The sequence below is a fragment of the Mus pahari genome, chromosome 2 (assembly GCF_900095145.1).
Source record: "Mus pahari chromosome 2, PAHARI_EIJ_v1.1, whole genome shotgun sequence".
NCBI classification, from domain to species: domain Eukaryota; kingdom Metazoa; phylum Chordata; class Mammalia; order Rodentia; family Muridae; genus Mus; species Mus pahari.
Genome location: NC_034591.1, coordinates 5,304,545 through 5,324,344, shown reverse-complemented (window position 1 = coordinate 5,324,344; position 19,800 = coordinate 5,304,545). Strand labels below are relative to the sequence as shown.

General features: G+C 44.9%; 2 protein-coding genes across 4 annotated transcripts in view; one reads left to right on the top strand and one right to left on the bottom strand.

The window, feature by feature from the left end:
* Dmtf1 (cyclin D binding myb like transcription factor 1) overlaps window positions 1–1,295 on the top strand; it is a 43,961-nt gene extending 42,666 nt beyond the window's left edge. For all 3 annotated transcript variants that reach the window (XM_021190733.2, XM_029534498.1, XM_021190732.2), the window contains one exon: window positions 1–1,295. In XM_021190733.2, coding sequence (XP_021046392.1) covers window positions 1–113 — 113 coding nt within the window. In that variant the 3' untranslated portion in view covers window positions 114–1,295.
* On the bottom strand, window positions 1,121–19,068 carry Tmem243 (transmembrane protein 243). The gene is made up of 5 exons (XM_021190734.2): window positions 18,931–19,068; window positions 18,378–18,556; window positions 3,594–3,644; window positions 2,545–2,649; window positions 1,121–1,687 (listed from the first exon to the last, which is right to left on the bottom strand). Exons 2-5 carry the CDS (start codon window positions 18,453–18,455, stop codon window positions 1,565–1,567), a joined length of 357 nt encoding a protein of 118 aa, XP_021046393.1. The 5' UTR covers window positions 18,456–18,556; window positions 18,931–19,068; the 3' UTR covers window positions 1,121–1,564.
* Window positions 19,069–19,800: the final 732 nt, after the last annotated feature.

Below are 19,800 nucleotides of genomic sequence, written 5' to 3'. Positions count from 1 at the left end.
CAGATCCCATATTCCAGCATCATCAGGAAGAATCAAATATAATTGGATCATCTTTGGGCAGTCCTGTTTCTGAAGACTCAAAGGATGTTGAAGACTTAGTAAACTGTCACTAGATTNTTAGAAACAGGTACTTCAGGAAGCCACCTTGTGACTACATTGTCTCCAAAGAAAGGAGCCATCCCAAGAGTTCTGGTTTGCCATTCCTCTGGCTTGTACTTAGCTGCCATGCTTAAGCCATGCACATTGTTGCTGCTGTTACTTTTACCTCCTTTTCAGTAGATCATCTGAGGTCCAATTCTATAACAATGTGTTATGATGGAGGACACGAAGTGTGAATTGCCCAGACTTGTTAGNTTTTATGTCAAGAGGGAGTTGCAGTCAATGCAGCTACTTATATCACCAAAGCTTAACTACTCTGGTTTAAATATAAGTAGTTAGACACAGCTCTGTCCAGATTCAAGCTGGTCTGGTTGTAATTCAGGTTATATTATCAACATGGTCCAGCTTACGTTAGCAGTGACTTTCAGAAAGACTAACTTAGGAGTTTATGACATGACCATNACCAGCATCCAGATACAAGATTATGGGAGGTGGTTGTGCTGGTTAACCCATTGCTGGCAGTGGGAGCTGACTGAGGCAGGGTAAAGAGCAAAGCATTACAGAGTCAAGAAAATTCACTACAGGTCTTTGATTTTTAACTTTTAAAGGGAATGTGGTTAAAGTGGTAACAAAAACGCACTGGCAACAAAGCAGTTATCAACTCTCATCAGAAACCAGTCATTAGTTTACAGTTAGCACTTTGAAGTGAAATTAAATGAGGGGAAAGGAAATATTGCCTGTGTCTGATAACCATGACTTTTTATTACATGTTTTACTATTATAAATTGCCCAGAAGATAGTTGAGGGGTATTAGAGTATGCTGTTCACTTAGTGCATTACCTGGTGGGGGTACAGTCTAGCTTCTCCCTCAGGCACTTTTAAAAAACAAAGTTTGCTTCTGTATCAAAAGAAAACAAATCAAGAGTCATTCCTAAGGTAAAGCCAAAACCAGCCTGTAGGGCTTTAATGCTATGATCCTTATAGAAAGTCCGAAAAAGGAAAAAAAAAAAAAAAAGGAAACTTGTATAAATTATTTTATTTATTATTGTAATTAGATCTTCACAATCAAAGTTGTCTTTTCACCATCTGTTTATTAATGTGAAACTGTAGTAATAAGCAAAAGTTGGTTGCCTAGGGGAACAATAATTGTATATTCAGTTTAACAGAAATAAAAGAGTATTTGTCTTAAAATGCAAGATATTGAGCCATGCAATTAAATTGTTAAAAAAAAAAAATCTTTTCAAAAGTGAAAAATTCTTTGCTATTTGAGGGCTGGAATGTTTCAGCTTTTTAAAGGAAAGCAGAGATCTATGATACAGCTCCCTTGCACGAGGAGATTCAGATTTACAATTAACATGAAAAAATCATGTACCAGACTTCTGTAGATGATTCTTCAGATACTTTTTTGCAGCAGTTAAATTCATAGATTTCCAAGAGTCCTGGTAAGTATTTCATTTCTGCAGCCTCACCTTCCCACATCATGGAAGTACAAGTTCGCACATATACATAACATGGTGATAGAAAATAAGGTATAGTAAATGAGATTTCTAAACTTCGGTTCTAAGTCTCCTTGTCGGTACCAGTAGATCTAAAAGAAGAATTAAGTAAAAATTTAAGTATGACCAGCCGCTGCAGAGTAAATACAACTAATGCTGCTTCTATATGGGTAGCATTAGACTTCATTGTCCCGAGATAATCTTCAGTCTAATTCTTTATGACTCAAGTAGCGCTAACAAGTGTTCCTGTTTTTTGTTATTTATTGGGTTCTAATGTCAAAGTTGTGTGCTAATCAAGTTAGATGAGAATATATTTAGTTGAGTTACTAGAAGGGAGGGCACTAAGATTTATGTAACTTACTTAGATTAGGTATATAAGAGGGCTTACATAAGTAAATACATAGTTTAACTACCTCAACCTTGGGCACTCAGGCTGTAGAACACAGGAGAAGAGAAAACTTCAAAGATTCAACCTAGGACTAGTTCTACTCAAATGTTATGCTTAAAACCTAGGTAGGTTTGAAACAATTTAATGATTTTTTTTTTTTTTAAAGAAATAAAACCTTGCATTTTAAAAAATGGCGTTAGAGGTCAACCCTATGGCCGGTGCATATTAGATCATCTCTCCCACTGAGCCACAACCCCACACTGTTTCCTAAGGTGAAAGGCAAACCCAACAGTTTAACCTAAATAACAGAGAACCAACCAATCACCATCCTCTGCGGTGGGGGTTGTTTTTGGTACACAAAGGAGTCTCTTTGTTTCCTGACAAATGTTAATTGTCTATATTCTGGTAAGATCACAAATCAAAGTGGACCCATGTGTGATTATTAGAAGTAAATGGGGGTGGGGTATTAAATGCCCTATTGTATAGACCCAGGGGCTAGCAATCTGTCTAAGTACTACCACGTAAGTGCTTACAAACATTTAAATTCTGTATAGTACTCACAAGTATGCAGGCAGTAATACTACTCAAAGAGATGCAGACAGCAAAAAATATATTCAGTGGTTTGGGAGGTAGTTGAGGGAACACAAAAGCACTGATGAGTGTGACCTGTGTGGAGAGAAATATGTAAGGCCTTGAGCGGAATTCCAAGGTGTGATTAGACGGGCGAGGCAAGGGAATACTTGTTACATCATAAAATCATCTTCAAGTCAGTTAATACTTCTAACTTTTCCAGCAAGTATGAAAGAAGGCAAAACAAGCAACCAACATTAACGATAAATCCCATTCCCAAGATTAATGTGATCATCTTGGTATTATAGAAATTCCTATCAAGTAACCAGTGTTCACTTCAGCAGAACATACACTGAAACTGGGACAATGAAGAGTTAGGATGACCCAGCCCAAGGATGACGTGCAAACTCATGAAACAGTCTGCTTTAGCAAAACTACCCCAAAATGCTGCGGCACACACTCAGCCATAAACGGTTAATAGCTATTTGTTTTCAGTATTACCAAGATGCTATGGAAAATTAAAAGGACGAAATTAGAAGGAAAACAATAACTGAATATGTGCAAAACTGGCTTGGCTTGGTTTTATGGAACATAGGTTTCTGATCCCCATTTTGTTTCTAAAAACAACAAACTAAGCAAAGGACAAACTAAGATTTGTTCTGTTGACAAACTTAATCCCTATTTATCAGACTTTAGAAACTAGCTTTTTAGTCTGATAGACCTATATAGAATGTGTATCACATGTATTCTAATGTGCTATACAGAATTTAAAAATTTCCTGTATCCTATAAGTCTTTTAAAACTTGGCCAGAGTAAGTTTAAGGCATTAAAAGAAATGGGAGAGGTGGTGATCACTAAGAGGAATTGGTTATCATTGCTATTACTCAATGGCCAAGCCTGTTGACTGGTTTACTCTTTACTACGACTGTAATACTCTACATGTTTGTACCCTCTTTAAAAGTCTTGGGGAGAACTGATACTAAAAGTTCTCAAAACTGGCCAACAGAACAAATGTGGCAAAACAAAACAAAGGTACTTACTAGAATCAACAAGGTGGTTAAGCTGCCAACAACTAAATTGATGATTCGGTCCTGAAAGAGACAACAGTTTGTAAGCCGGATGACCTGGACTGGGCTGCCGCCAGAATGGAAGCCGGAATCTTAGAGAATGAAGAGACCAAGAGTTGGCCCTTGACGTCTTCCAAATAAAAAAGCTGTGGCAATAGGAATGTGGAAATGAGGGCAACTGAGGAGTGCGTATGCTATTAGGGATGACTAGGCCTAACATGAGGAGCGATGGGGTTGATGCCCAGACTGAGAAATAGGAATGTGTGTAAGTGACACAGGAAGTGGCCCTGTCTACCTAAAAGTGCTTGGTGCTGTGAGGAAGGACCAGAGTGCCATGGTGGCGGGAGACAAAGGCATATAGTCCAGTGTGTGGTGTAGTCCAGTGGTTTGCTTCTCCTACTTAGTAAGACTTAGTAATATAAACAAAGAATTATTTTAAGGGTTTCCTTAGGATTTTCATCCCTAATCCAGCCAATTCTATAAAAATATCCAAAGTAGGGATAACCTAAAGTTTACATGTTCAGGTAAAAGTGGGCCCAGTGTGTTTTAAAGTACCTGACAAAAATTACAACAAAGTCTGAAGCCAAGCTTAACAATGCTACAAAGGAGTAAGGTTGGCAAGTTAAAGACTACAGAACAGGGCAAGAGGTGTTGCGCAGTAGTACAGCACTTGCCGGGTGTATACAGGACCCTAGGTTTGATTTCTCAACACCCCCATCCTCAGAGGGTGGAAAAACTATATACAACAAGTTGGGATTTAAGATTTGATTAGGAAACAGTACTTCAGGGCCACCAAGAACAACTTATTTGTGAGAAGCCAAAGCTGAAATGAATTCATATTTATAGAGCAGGGGCTACGGTCTTGCACATGATGCTAGGCAGACTCCATACCACTTTGGCCCTTGAAAGGTGGTTTTCGTATCTACAGAAAAGAGGGTATGGAAACGGCAACACACTAAAACTTTTCTTTCAAGTTCTCTATACTTTTGAAAAACACAAAGTGGCAGGCAAAGCTGGGTGCATAGTAGGTTTTGGGTGTGCCTGATCTATGCAAGAACATACCCTAACTTCACTAAGAACTCAACAGGTTGTAACAACACAATCCACCAAAAATTAAGAATTACTAAGAAACGTCCTAGTAAAGAGACCTGGGAGCAACTAACTAGTCGCTTAACTTCCTTCCACACATGACTACTGTATCTGTGTTTATCTGAGTGCATAAAGATGAAACCTGTACCAGTCTGTGAAACCATCAACTATCTATCCTGAGAATATCTGCTCTCAAGAGATTTTGAAATTTACTATGGGTCTTTGTATCCTAACAGCTCTGTCACTAACAGAGGTATGCAAGAACCAAGGTAAATCACAATTTCCAAGCGGCACAGCAGCTTGTCCACCAAAATCAAGAGAGGAGAGGGAAAAAAAAAAATCAAAACTGATGGAGAGCCAACTGACCAGACATGCTTTCTAAAACTAGGGATGAGGAGGATGGGGAGATGGCTTGCTTAGTTAAGTGTCTTCCAAGCATTCACTTGAAAACCTGGATGCGAGCGAGGCCTGGAGAGTTGGCCCAAGTTTGGTTTCCAGCACGTTCTCAAGCAGTTCACACTTGTAACTCTAGCTCCAAAGGATCTGACACCCTCTCCTGGTCTCTGGTCATACATAACACATACATACAAACATGGTTGTGGTTTGTTTTGTGAAAGCTAGACATAGCAGTGTGCATTTGTGAGTCCTCCCCTAGAGTTAGATGAGGTGTGGTCTGTAGAGCTCAGTGTCCAGCCAGAGGAGCTGCATGAAAGACCTTATCTAAAAAAATATATGGAGAATGTTAAGGGAAATGATCTAACATCAACCCCTGACAGAGAGACAGACATGCATACATACATATATAATGTACATACTTATGGATGAAATTGCAGTATGATCTGCACATGGAAAAAGGCTCAGGAAAATCAAAGTGCCTAAGAAACAGGATTGCCAGGCCTACTCCCCCCATAAAAAGCTGCACATCCCTTGCTAGACAGCATTCCTAAAAGCCACTCCTGCTGTCAGTTGACAGATGGCACCTCACAAAGCCTATTAGCATGCCCTGTTAGCCTATTACAGTAGCCTAACTTGTGATCATGCAATGAAAGCACACCTAAATAGTTCCCTGCCTGGCTTCTGGATGGTCACTCGACAGTTGCCTTAATCAACAGCTACTCTGCTAAAGTGTGGCCTTTCTCTCCGTGGTGTTCCTGAGGTCCGCTGTTTAAGATGTGGCCAACATGCTTAGCAGTGTTTGCTTCCTCCCAGCCAGTGCCTGGCCCTCGGGTCTCCTGCTTTTAAGTACCATAAATCCAGGTCAGAACCACCACAGAGTTCATTAGAAACTTCTCACTTCTAATGCTGCATCCAGACCTGGTTACTCTAATAAGGTGTATGGGACAGCTGCATTAGCCTCACCTAAGAGCCGGTTTAAATGCAAAATCAAGTCTGTCTGTCTGTCTGTCTGTCTCTCTCTCTCTCTCTCTCTCTCTCTCTCTCTCTCTCTCTCTCTNTCTCTCTCTCTCTCTCTCTCTCTCTCTCTCTCTCTCTCTCTCTCTTTTTATTTTGGATCTGCTGAGTCTAAATATTTTTAACAAGATCTGGTATGAGTCTTGAGCAAACCACTTTGATAGTTCAGAGCTGGGGTAGAAATCCTTTGTCTGGGACAAAGATTATATTCCAGGGTTCAGCAGGCTCTTCTAGCCAATCTCCAAATCAAAGAACTGATAATTCGATTACTAGTTAAAGTGTCAAAGTGCATTTAAGGCTATAGTGAACTCCAAACTGGACCTAAATAGTCCATGGATACAAATGCTGGATTTAAACTTCGTCATTTATAAGATAAACTGAAACTCAAGTTTTTCTGTTTGCAGCTAGTGCTATCTTTCCCAGAAGCCATTCCACACCCCCAAGTTTTATTTTTTTTTTTTTTGTTCTAGTTCTTAGATTACTCTGCCACTATGTGACCCCAAGTGGATCTTTTAACCCCATTTTGTTTGGTAGAGTAAAATAAATTGTTACAACAATTTATAATTCTGAATCTGCTTCAGACTACACTTGGGGTCAGATAGTACTAGTCACCTTGTAACTTAAAAAGTCCCCAATCTTGCCTGGCCAGTCATTGTCCATCACACTGTTGGAAGGTACACACTAACTCAAACTCAGGTAGCAAAGGCCTTTACAGGATATGGACAGTTCCATCCAGGAGCCAGCAGCTATCCACTGTTGGGAAATACTCTGTTGCTATAGAGTTTAGAATGCTCACAAGCATCATGTTCAATCTTCTATTTCCACAGCAACTTATGTTGTCCCTACTCCCAAAGCAGATTTTGTGTGAAACGGTAACAATAAAAAGATGAAGGCGAAACTCTAAAGGAGTTTCCAGAACACTTAAAAAGTAGGAAGCGGTAAGAGAGTTTATGGGTGAAACTGCCTATCATTTCTAATTTAAATTCCTGTCTCTTCAATGAGGCTTGCTTTCCATGGCTTCAAGTTACCTGTGGGTCAGAAATCCAAGAGAAATTCCCAAAATAAACAGTGTATGTGTTTTAAACTACAGTATTCTGAGTAGCATAATAAAATCATGTCTAGCTCCATCCTGCCTAAGAGCTAAATCCTTTTCACAGTACTGACATTACTCAGCTGTCAGATCTCAGAGCATTTGTGTTCAGTGAATCTTGTGCATAACAGAGTGAGTTGTCAATTACGATAAGCCACTGAGTGCTGCCTAAGATGGTAGAACTTCTCAAATTGGGGAGGGGGGAGTTGCTGGGGTTAATAACATCTACTGTACAAACATCTCTGTGAAGGTCTGCAAAAGGGAATGTTCATGCTCATTTTACTGTTGCTCTTCAAAAGGGAAGGTACAGCCATGGCACATGGTTAGTACTTAGCTAAGAGGAAAAGACATGTTACTATACATAACTTTAGGTGTCTCTTGAAGACAGAGGACACTTCTGAGATATGTTGCAGATTCTCGCTCATCAAAGTATGTGTAATCTGGATCATCAAATGAGGCAAACTTCTGGCTCTAGGCAGAATTTGTTACGTGACATTGAATATAAAAATGCAGTTTTTCATACACACTCGGTTCTTATCCTGGTCCATAAAGTAAGCTAAAGGTATGATAGGTACATTCACAAAAACCAGTGTGAATTGAGAGATGAAATGGATGAGAAGCTGCTCCCAATTTGACCATCCCTCCTCTGTAGCTCAACTCAACATCTTTTCAACTTCAAAACCTTTCTGGATAGCATCCCTCAGGAGATTCCTATTTCAAGACCCCCAAAGATCACCCGTTTTACACTTACTACATCAAAGTAAGACACACTACCTGTGTGTTTTCATAAAGGCTGGGTGGGACAGCTGGCCTCTCCTTCAGCATTGCGCTGTTGCTATCTAGGGAATTAAACCACATGGCCAGCAGCATTTTCCTTAAAGCCTCCCACCAGTAGAGGGAGCTCATCTCTGACTTGGGACCTGACCTGTACACAGCCAGCAGTGGCTTCTATGCTTGAGGGATGGGCATGTAGCAGAACAGTGTCATCTGTGACTTGGTCCTGCCCAACATCCTCTCAAGTGCTTCCCGGAACCACACTTCAGACATCTTGAAGATAAGAGACACTTTGAGATATGTGGCAATTCCAAACCTCCCCAAAACAGCTCACACTCTTGTGTCCTAATCCTAGACTGAACAGCCAGGACTTCACCAGCCTGGACATTTTGTTTTCCAGGCCAGCTTGAAACCAAATTCAATCATACCAAATTCCCTTCCTCATCTCAACTAAGTGCTATGTCAAATCCTTCTTGTGCTTGTCTTTCACTTCTCTCCTCCTGTCCCCCAATCTGGACCCCGTTAGCCAGAGCATAGCCAATCTGCTACACCAAACCTGTGACTCGTGAACCTCCCCTGCAGACTGTGGGGTTAGCGATTTCAGAAATGCACTGAAGACTCCCTGGAGGAAGCATCTTGGGAATCCGGCCCTGAGTCACATGATCTAAAACCCCAACAGCCACTGGGGACTGCCTAAGCCACCTAGCCTAGTTCTGGATAATTCTAAATATCTTAAAACTACTCATCTCTTCCTCTACGTGTCAATGTTGGGGATGGTAAGGCCAAAGCTGCTTTTATTTTCTGACTTTGAGCCACTTCATATAATAGAAGCCCAGTTGTATACTTCCTAAGTTGGTATCATGGCATATGCCCTCATCCTCCCAGAAGGACACCTTTCCCCATCAAGCCACGAACCTGTGAGGGCTGCCAATGTTCACAGTGACTTCACTGTGTCTTACCATATTCTGCCAACAACCGTACCCAGACTTACCATGCTGGCATTAAAGGGAGAAACTACAGATTTAAAAGTTTACCACAGGCTGCTGTTTTCTAGCCTCAGCGAGCCCCTGACTGTGGTTCACTGGTCTTTTGAGTTGGCGGCTTCCGACCTCTCCAGAAAGTGGCTGGCACTCTATCCTTGGGTTCTCAGTCCTATCCTCAATTGCATTATTATATCATTAGCCATCCCCACAAGCAGATGCTGAGCGAGAAAGGAGTGCCCAGTCTCCATTCCATCCTAGAGGACCTCAAAGTGGCCTGCATTGCTGTCCCTCCTGTACCTGTGCCCTTCCTCAGTCCGCCATCCCCGTTTGCACCACTGGTCACTGGTTCTCAATGAGGGACACCACTGCCCATAAAATCTCAAGTCCCTCCAACATCAGAAGAGCCCTGCCCCCCTTCTACCATGCTTGCTACTTAGATTTTAAGCTTGCACTTTCTGCTATTTCTATTGACTGAGAATAATAGTAGATGAAGAGTGACCAGGGCACAGATGGGGGCAATGAGGAATCACTGCAGTGTGAAAGTTGAGAAGCCCCTTTTAGAGAAAAGCAAGGAAATATACAAGAATCTAGAGACAGGTGTTGCCAACAAATCTATGCAGCATTGGCCAAAAATGAAACAGAAATGAGCTTGAAAGGCTATACCTAGCCGGGCCTGGTGGCGCAGGCCTTTAATCCCAGCACTCGGGAGGCAGAGGCAGGCGGATTTCTGAGTTCGAGGCCAGCCTGGTCTACCAAGTGAGTACCAGGACCAGAGCTATACAGAGAAACCCTGTCTCGAAAAACAAAAAAAAAACAAAAAAAGAAAGGCTATACCTAACTGTATACAGTGGTATCCTCCAAATTTAATATGGAAATAATCCCCAGGGTTGACTTAAGAGGTGCTGTCCTTTTTGGAGCCAGACATGGTGGCTGTGGTGATTTGAATAGGTTTGGCCCCATCGACTCATGTGTTTGAATGCTTGGCCCATGGGTAGTGGCACTATGGAGTATGGCCTTGGAGGAAGCATGTCACTGTGGGACGGGACTATGAGGTCTCCTGTGCTCAAGCTCTGCCCAGCATGGAATTGCAGCTTCCCCCTTGCTACCAATAGATCAAGATGTGAAACTCTCGACTCCTCCAGCACCACATCTACCTGCCTGATGCCAGCCTTCCCATCAGTATGATAATGGACCGAACCTATGGAACTGTAAGCCAGCCCCAATCATATGGCTTCTTTTATAATAGTTCCCTTGGTCCTGTTGTCTCTTCACAGCAATAAGACCCTAACCAAGGCACATGCCTTTCATTCCACCACTTAGAAGGCAGAGGCTGGTCTCTCTGAATCCATGGACATCCTGCTCTACAAAGTGAGTTCCAGGACAACCAGGGCTATGAAAAAAAAAAAAAAACCTGTCTAGAAAAAATATTTGTAGAAAGAGGAAGGGAGGGATAGCATCTTTGGGAAGTGATTAATACACAAAGGTGGGGGGGTGCCCTCTTGCATGGGATCAGCACCTCTTGCCATTCCATTCTGCTATACTGAGAACAGAGCATCACTGCCCCCCCCAGGGGGCAGCAGCGAGTCACCATCTTAAAAGCAGTCAGTCCCTTACCTGATACTAATCCTGCTGAGACCTTGGTCTTGGACTTCCCAACCTCTTAAAACAGTGAGAAACTTAATTTCTGTTCTTAATTTACACACCAAGTGGCAGTTTGTTCCAGAGGCACCAATGTACTAAAACCAAGGCCAAGTAGAACCTAAAAAGCAATGGTAACAGAAGAAAAAGTACATTCTGTCATCCTCTTAGCACATATGATCCATGGGAAAAGGCGTGACCTAACATATTTTCTGGGATGGAGATGTGCACTTCACTGATTGGCACTGGGCTCGGGTTGAGATCCACTGTCACCATGCCGGGTTCACATTATCCTCATGCTTCCAGGTCAAGACCCAGTATTCTTGAGAACTCCAACTATGAAAGGGTACAGTATAACATCTATCAGTTCTTAGCTTCCTAGCCCACAAATGTCTCTGAGTCCTGGGTACTCCTCCTAGTAAGGGAAGCAAAGCAATCGGTCAATGTGCAAAGCCCACTAGGCAGGCCTTCTTCCCATGGTTCACTTTAAGTGAGGCAGCAAGAACTGGAGCCACGTCCTCCGAGTTCCCCATTTCCCAAACTTAAGGATTTTCATGCTATAAGTTAGAGATGATTTGCAAAAATGACTTGGCTTTTCTTCCAGTCACAGAGGAAAGCTTCAGGTCATCCAAGCTCTAGAAATGGCTAGGTACGTAGCCCTGAGAGGAAAAACCCCGAGAAGAAAGGAAACATGGCAGGCTTCCTTTTGCTTACTGAAGTAAGAAAACTCACACCCTGTCGGTGGGTTTGTTTCTTCTGAGCTGTCTGGCTCTGCCTAAATGGGATCTTCCCCTTATATGGTCACCAGAGACAACCAGAGGGACATGAGTGGAAAGTGAGACTAGTTGCCTCACTGGCTGACTCTAGTGAACAGTGAACTCTGCCCACTGGTACAACTCCCGAGGGAACAGTGGTCGCTGAACAGAACTATAAACAGGCAATTTATGGAGAGGAGTCTCAGACTGCAGGTGGCCGGCATGGTGGCACATTCCTTTAAGCCCAGTGCACAGGAGGCAGAGTTAGAGGCCAGCCTGGTCTACATAGTTCGACAACAGCCAGGGCTATGTAGAGAGATCCTGCCTCCTGACAATTTGACACATTTTCCACTGCCACACATGAATCTGAATACAAAATTCCCTCTTCTTTTTGACCAACTTAATTCAGACATTAGTTAATTTCCTGTTATTTCACCATATTCAATTTGAAGCATCTTCAGGTTATATTTTTGTACATTCATCCTGCCAGATTCTCTTCACAGATAAAAATGTACCTGAAATAGATTGTGTTCACTGAAGCACCATTTATGGGAACTAAAGTAAAAATAGAGCACAAACACAGTCTACATGTTTAAGGGAGAAAAACAACTATCATCAGTACCCACAGAAGCACACGATGGTGTGCCCTCAAGCTTCACAACAGCAGACTGGACAAATGCTGAGGCAGGGGCATGACAGACCTGACTCACAAACCTTCTCTTCTGCCATGGACCGACTGGTAAGTTTGGATAAGTCACTTAACTTTTAAGATGCACTTTTCCAGTTGTGTACAGATTCCTAGGTTGCTGTACAGATTAGGAAATAAAAGTCCTCACAACGGGATAGTTATTGCTCAATGGTGGCCATGTCTGATGGAAGGAAGTCTTTAACTGATTAGACTCCTTGGAGCTTAGTGGGAGCTGAACCGACTCCTCCATGCTTAGGCCCAATTTCTAAAGCAGCCAACAACTTTTAATTCATTTTACTTCCCACAAGGACAGCTCAAGTCTGTCAGCAATCTGAGCTCAGAAAACATTACCAGATCTATACATGACTGTAAGAGAAATAATTATTCAGTTCATAAGAAGTAGGCATTACAACACCTGAGCTAAGGCCCAGTCTTCCCGGGGAACAGTAAACGTGAATAAGAGCTTCCAAGAGGATAGGCTCAGTTTGTTTCTTACACAATACTGTATGATACACCCATTTAATACTGGCCTCTGCTATATATACCTCAACAGGAAGACACACAGTAAATGAATTGCCTGAGAGTTTAAAACACCACTTCCTGTTTGGGCAGCCAGTGTACCCAAGTTTCTCAACAGAAGCCTTTGCAGTCTGTAGTTTTAGAATCTCCCAAGCATACAGGTCATGTAGGGTGATGTTAATCCCTCACAATAGCTAAACCTGAATATATTTAAAAGCCATTCATAGGAAGAGTCAAGAGCTTAGGGAAGACATACTCTAGAAGCAGCCACATCTACCCAAGTTCCTCACAGGACACAGACCGGTGCCAGGATGCCCCCTTGACAGCCAGGTTCATTGGAAGAAAGCAAAGACAGAGCAGGGCTGTCAGACTGACTGAACAGGATTCAGGTCTGTGGGGAGAGGGGGTACTACAGGAAGACCGCAAAAATCGAGAGACACTTAGCAACAAGGCCAAGGAAACGGTTCAGTGAGTGAAAAGCACTTGCCACACAAGCCTGATGTTCCAAGTTCAATCCCCACAATAGGAAAAGGAGGGCTCCAAAGGTCAGTGGAGAAAGGTGACCCTGGACAGAATCAGAACAGAGCAAGGTATGACTGCTGCATCTCAACTCTCCCCGGATGTCTTCTGCAGAGCTTTCTGAATATTCAGTGACTGGCCGAGGCCCATCCACAGAGATCCCAAGACCACTGACCCTGAGACAGGAGGAAGAAAACTTGAGAGAGTAGTAGAAAGGGAGAGGTCACTGCATCTGTCTGATCAGAACCACAACTTTGGCACAAGAAGGGAACTTGATTTGGCAAGCTAGAAGAGGTAGTACCTTTGAGGGAGACAGATGCGCTCACAGTATCACAGAAACTAGGCTGCCAAAAGAAACTAGAAGCTTCCGCTGCCCGGAGGGGCAGCCTTGTGGGGGCCTAAGCAAGAGAAGGCAGCAAAGACACAGAGGTCTTAGCCATAGCTTTGTCCTCAATCAATCAATCAATCAATCAACCACTTTAAAGGGGCTAAAAATCACATGAAGAGTATCTTACATTTCTCCTCTTCCATTCAAACTCCCAGTTCAAACAGCCTGAGCAGGACACTGCCCTTAATGAAAGTCATCTTGGTTTCGCCCCCTTCTCCCTGCTAGCTTATTTATTGAGGAACAAAGGAAGAGTATCCTGCTCTTAGAACCAGTATCAAAAGCCTCAGAGCCCACTGACCTCTGCAGAAAACCTCCCTTTCCTTTCCCATCTGTGTTGGAGTCCACTGCAGCAACTCCCCAGCCTCACTTTCCACCATGAGTAACAGGACATCACTGCTCTTCTTAGATTAACTACACACTTTGTGCGAAGTCAACATCACTGGAACACATCTAAAAACCACCAAGTGGGATTTGTCCTCTGCCCATCTTCATTAGCTGTGGGGAAATGCTTTGCTCTCTCCCACTCAAAGAATCACGGTCCCTCCCTCATCACACCCAGGTCCACACAGCCTAGACAATTGAAACCGATTTAAGATACCTAGCAAGTAATTATGAAGTCAAGAAATGGTGACACCCAAGCCTGGGCAACTGATCGCCCTTCTTCTGCAGAGACCAGTGTTTTTCTAAAACCAAGGACTAGACAGAGGGACTATCTTCAGGTTTTAGTTCACACGACAGCAGGAAAGGAGGTGGAAGAGCAAAGAAAAGAGCCCTGGGTCCACCAGAAATCGCTCTATAGTGCCATGTCTTGGAATGTTCCTGCAGTGGTCAGAAAAACACTACCAAAGTAGTTAAAAGTACTACATATGCACCCACCCTCATCAACTAGCATCAGAGAGAAAAACCAGCACACTGAGCTTCTGAAACTCTCACAGCAAGAGAAGGCATTTCTCAAACAGAGTTAAAAAGTAAACGCCATAACCATAAACCACTAGCTTTTGAGCACATTGTCCAAACAATGGGATCTGCCGTAGGTGCTTGGTACCCGAAATGTAGCCGATGTGAAATGCAATGGAATCCAATAGTAAAGCATACACTGACATCAAAGACAGTACAAAAACATTTTTAAAATCTATTTATGCTAGTAATATCCTGAAACAATGGATTTTTTCTTAGTAATACAACTTTTAAATTTTTATAAAACTTATTATTCTAGAGCAATTAAATATTATATTGTTTTACCCCCTTCAAGACAGAAAATAAAATGGTGTGACTAATACCACATGTTGACAGAGATGTGAAACAATGGATTTATGGGTCTAAATATTTTGGTAGGTCTACAAAGAAATTCTAAATTACATATAAGGCTCAAACATTTCTTTGCAGAGAGAGAGAGAGAGAGAGAGAGAGAGAGAGAGAGAGAGAGAGAAAGTGTTAGTTTGTGTTTGGGGGTGTTGGTGCTAGAGATCAAATACACAGGACTTTGTTCATGTCAGGCAAGTGCTCAACCGCTGAGCCGACGTCTTTTCTGGGAGTTTTGGTTAACTGGATAGGTGGTTGGGGTTGGGATGGGGGTAGGGAGTGTTATGAATGAAACCTGGAGTCTTATGCCTGCTAGGCGAGCATGTAGCCCCTGCACTTGTGGTCCACATATGGGTAGCCCTGTTTTAGACACTACAAAAGCTACAACATGGCCGTGGAAAACCATCAGACATTTCTTACTTGCTCTCTGCCATGCGTGGTTTTCACCTGAAAGGAATGCACTATGGAAGAGAGCTTAGAATGTTTGGGGTTTTAGTTTTGTTTGAAGCAGGGTCTCACGATGTAGCTCAGACTGGCCTCAGATCCACAGCACTCTTACTGCCTCCTTGATGGAAGAAATGGCTTAAGACAGTGAAAATGACATTCTGACACTGCGACCAAGACTGCTAACATTTTCAAAGGTATCCATGAGGTATAGTTTCCTTACAAAATATGACCACCATCCCTTCTGTCATCCCTCATGCGAAACAAGAACTATTTTAGTGGCTCCATCTCTGAAGCTATTCCTAAACCTAGCACTGAAAACAGAATCAATTTGTAATTCCCATCGTTGAAATCACTGGGGTCTGCCCGCCTGGGTGCCTCTCCAGCTCCACTAGGTTTTAGGTTTCTTCAAGAGTGAAAACTCACTACCTGAGCTGGGGCAACCCTTCACCCCAACTCCCTGGGAAGAGGCAACAAGTGAGAACCTGCCACAGGGGCTACATGACTAAGTCAGTGCTTACACCACTGTTCAGCTCACAAAAGGGAACTGGCAAAATACTGCCAGAGAACTGGCCGTGTAGCTGAAAAAGTAAAACCGTGGCGTTCACTTCCTTAGCTGTACAACAAAAACACAAACACCAGTACTGAGTGTCCAGCCTGCTGCCTGGGGCTGAGGAAACACAAACCCTCAGGACGCCCCTCTGTCTGGGCGTCAGTGCTCGTAGCCTTGAGAATTAAGAGATTACCCCTACTACTGAGAGCCCATACCATGTTGGTTATCCTAGAGAAATGAGACCACTAAAAGCTCAGAATTTGTCATAAGAGATTGGCCTTTCCCCTGTCGAGATTTTCTCTGCTTGTTTAACAGCAGCTCACTATTACCAAGTTTCCACTTAGGTGGCTACTGTGGTCTAGTTTCCTGGAATCTGAAAAGGAGGAAGCCAGAGCCACTCACATGCAAGAGAGGAGAAAAGGGACAGAGATTGATTTCTCGGAATTCCCAAGACTTACTTCTCCACTCCGGCAGCAGTTCCTCCCATCCAAGGAAATGGCTGCACTGAAACCTGTCCTATCATTATTGAGACTCCATTCCTGTCCCTTGCCCCACTCAGGCCTACACATAAAGCTCTTGCTATACACAGACACAGATGTCTCTCCAGATTAGGCTTCTCAACTTATTAGAAACATGATTTGCCCCACATCACACCAGGGATCTCTTTCCTTTTGCCACTCCATGAAATGTATATGCAATGGCCCCGTCCACCTACAAGGCAGGTTGTAGCAAACTTCTATATTATTCTTAACTTTCCCCTTATGTAAGCAGTGCTGCAAAGTCCCGAAGCTGCCTGAGTAGTGCAGGGCATTATCACGGTCGTACACTTGGACTCAGGTGTGTCATGAACAGCTGCCTAAGTAGTGCAGGGCATTATCACTGTCGTACACTTGGACTCAGGTGTGTCATGAACAGAGCTATATTTGGACACTGATGTCCTTGGATGGGTTTCAAATGGATGACGGATGGTAGGAAACTTTCAAGCAGTAGGCATCTGGCCAGCCAATAACATCAATTATTTCTCAATATCTACACATTTGTCAGGGAGTTGCGGGGGTTGCTATTTTGCTTTTAAGGCTCCTGGTTTTGGTTTGGGGTCAAGTATGCACTATGTACCTCAGGTTCATCTTGAACACCTGAGATCAAGTGACCCTCCTACCCCAGCCTCCCAAGTGCTGAAACGAACACAGTGAGCTATCTCAGACAGCTTAGCCAGCTTCAGTGCCTGCATCAGACAAGTCCACAAACCCAGCGCTGCTGGATTACAGAGCCTGTGAAGTTAAAAGCCTGAATCACCCAGACTCCTAATCAGTGCTCAGAAAGCTATGTGCAGGAGACAGTGAGCCTGATTTGTGGACAGCTGGACAAATTTTTCATATAAATGAGACCAGTTTCATCTCTGTACCCAAAACACATGCCCTCTGTGCTGTGATGCAGGACATGTCCACCAGAATCTCCACACTATGCACACATCTCCCATTCCCAACTGCTTTCTTTCGTTTAACACCAAATAGACACACACGAGCGTTCAGTCATGTCTGCATTAAGAGGAGGAACATTACTGAACTTGAGCTCCCAAGCACGGTGAGCTGAGATTATGTGAAGTTACAAGAACCTGGACATCCCTCTTGAAATGTCTTATTAAAGCACCCCAAGATAAATCAAAACCTATGTGGAATTTAATAGGAAGTAATCTTCATGGTAGACTGGTAGCTCCCAAATTTAGGATTACCCATGATTGTCAAGTTCCCTGTGTGTGGTACAGGCTCTTCCCACAAGGTAAGAAGAAATCCAGCTCTACACTAACCACAGCAACTTTTGAAAGGCTTACTGCTCTTCTCAGGGGTCAGGGGGTCAAGGGTCACCAATGTCATTTACAAGTCTGTGGGGGGGGGGGGAGGGGGGGATGGGGGCTGCCGGTTAGTCTTGCCCTGACTTCTGAAAAAGTTGTATGCTGAGTACAGAGCTTCTTGATTGTCCCCAAGACAAGAGGGTGAGGGTGGGGGAGCAAGTTTCAGAAAGTTAATGCTAAGTACAGAGAAAGGCTTTTGTTGACAGAGGGCCAGAGGCTCTCTCCAATCAAGCTTCTAGAAAACTGTTAGACTTTTAAAGGACTTATGTAGTGCCTCTGCCTATTTGAGAGCTGGGACCCTTAGTTTGATCACCTCCTGGGACTGTGGCCAAGATCCACCTTCATGGAACTGCTTCACATCCTCATCCTCTTAAGAACTCTAGTTAAGCCATCATCAGAAGCAACCCTGGGCTCTTCGTGCACTCCTGAAACCACTAAAGCTCGGGGCCTTACACCTGAAGTGTGGAGCTGGAAAGTGCGCTTATGCAACCTTCGCAGGACTTTCCCTCCAAGGTGGGGTTTCCTCACTCTCCTTAAGGGCTTCCCAACAAACTGCCCAGAACTTTCTGAACTTTTCTCCACTCCAAGCTGCTCTGGGTGCAGAGTGCAGGGCAAACATCCCAAGAGGGAGGCGGGATGGCAGGACCTGCTCTTCCCACTTCCAAGTACCCTCCAGGAAGGCTGCAAGGAGCCAGCGGGATGGAGGGAGGCGGGATGCTCGCACTCTGGCCCGGGGCCCACTCCCGCACTCACCTTGGCAGACGTCTCCCCGAACAGAGGTCTGTTATCCAGGCCGCTGGTCCCGTAGGTCCTGGTAGCAAAGTCCTCCATTTTAGGGCTGCTTCGCTCGTCCCCGGCCGCTCAAAAGCGAGTCCGCATCAGCTCGCGAAGTCCGGGTGCCCGCCACTCACCGCGCACGCATGGCCCGGGCCCTGGGGGGGTGGAGGGGTGGGGAGGGCGGGAAATCCCGACGGGGCGACTGTCACTCCCGGAGGCCCCCCCGGCCGCTCCGCCCCAGCCCCGCCGTCCTCATCTCCAGCGGCCGCCGCGGGAAGCGAAAGGAAACAAAACAGCGCTTGGCCGCCGCCCCGCCCGCGCCCGCCGCCCCCCAATCTCGGCCGGGGCTCCGCGGGAGCGAGAAAGTTTGCCTGGCGCCGAGTCCCCCGCGCGGCGGGGCGGCGGGAGTGAAGTTGCGGGCCGGGCGCCCCCGCACACACCACCCTAGCTCGGCTGAGAGCTCCGCATCCGCCCGCTCGCGTCCCGTCCCCGTGCTCCCCGCAGCCCCGGCTGCGCCCGCAAGCCAGACCTCGGCGTCCCGCGCCACGCGCGCGCGGCGGATCCAGGCAGCGGCCGCGACCCCGAGCCGTGACCCCCAACACGCCGGCGGCACCCCGGCGCCGTGCGGAGAGTCCCCCCTGGGCTCTCCGGTCCGGGACCTGCGGCCACCGTCGCAAACCGGTCGGGCCCGCCCAGACCGCGTCACGACTCAGGCAGCCAATCCCACGGGCAGAGGCGCCGCCTGGGCTGCAGAGCTTTATTTACAGAGGTGCGGGTCGTCCCACCCAGGCGCGGGTCCCCGCCGCTACGCGTTTCTCCGCCTCTTGGCAATTGGCGGCTGCGCGGTGCACGTAGTAGCTAAAGCAGGGTTCTGAAGACAAGACTTGAATTTGGCGTCTTAAAAACCGTCAACCTGCTTCGACCACTCCAGGGTGTGGATGTGGACACTTTACAGTACCGGAGGCAATTGTGTATGCGTGTTTTATTCTGTATTACCTACAGAATAAGAGGTCCTAGTTTACATAAACAGTTAGAAATGGTGCTAGGTATTTCGTTGACTGGTCCAGTGGGGGTGCTGACTAAACACGTTTGCTGCCACAGGCCAGAGCTTCGCATCTTGGGCCTCTTTGGAATCTTGGGGCTTAGAGAGGTGGATGGAAGTGGACAAGCCGCACAGGTACCGTCGGTCTACATTTGAAGTTCTTCTTAAAAGCTAAAAACCAAACAACTACACTAATAGGATTGGGCTGACACTAATACCTAGATTCAAGAAAGTTCTGAAAGTGTTAGTGTGCAGGAGACTCTAGGCTAAGTGGTACAGCCACGAACGCTTAGAATCTACACACGGGTTCCAGTGCCACGCAACAGTTTAGAACAAGGGATGGGATAACAACCACAA

Coding starts and splice junctions, on each gene's coding strand:
- Tmem243 (XM_021190734.2), bottom strand. CDS start 18,455: ATGGAGGACTTTGCTACCAGGACCTACGGGACCAGCGGCCTGGATAAC. Junction 2,650..3,593: donor TAACCACCTTGTTGATTCTA/GTAAGTACCTTT, acceptor CTCTCCACACAG/GTCACACTCATCAGTGCTTT. Junction 1,688..2,544: donor GTATTACTGCCTGCATACTT/GTGAGTACTATA, acceptor TTCTTCTTTTAG/ATCTACTGGTACCGACAAGG.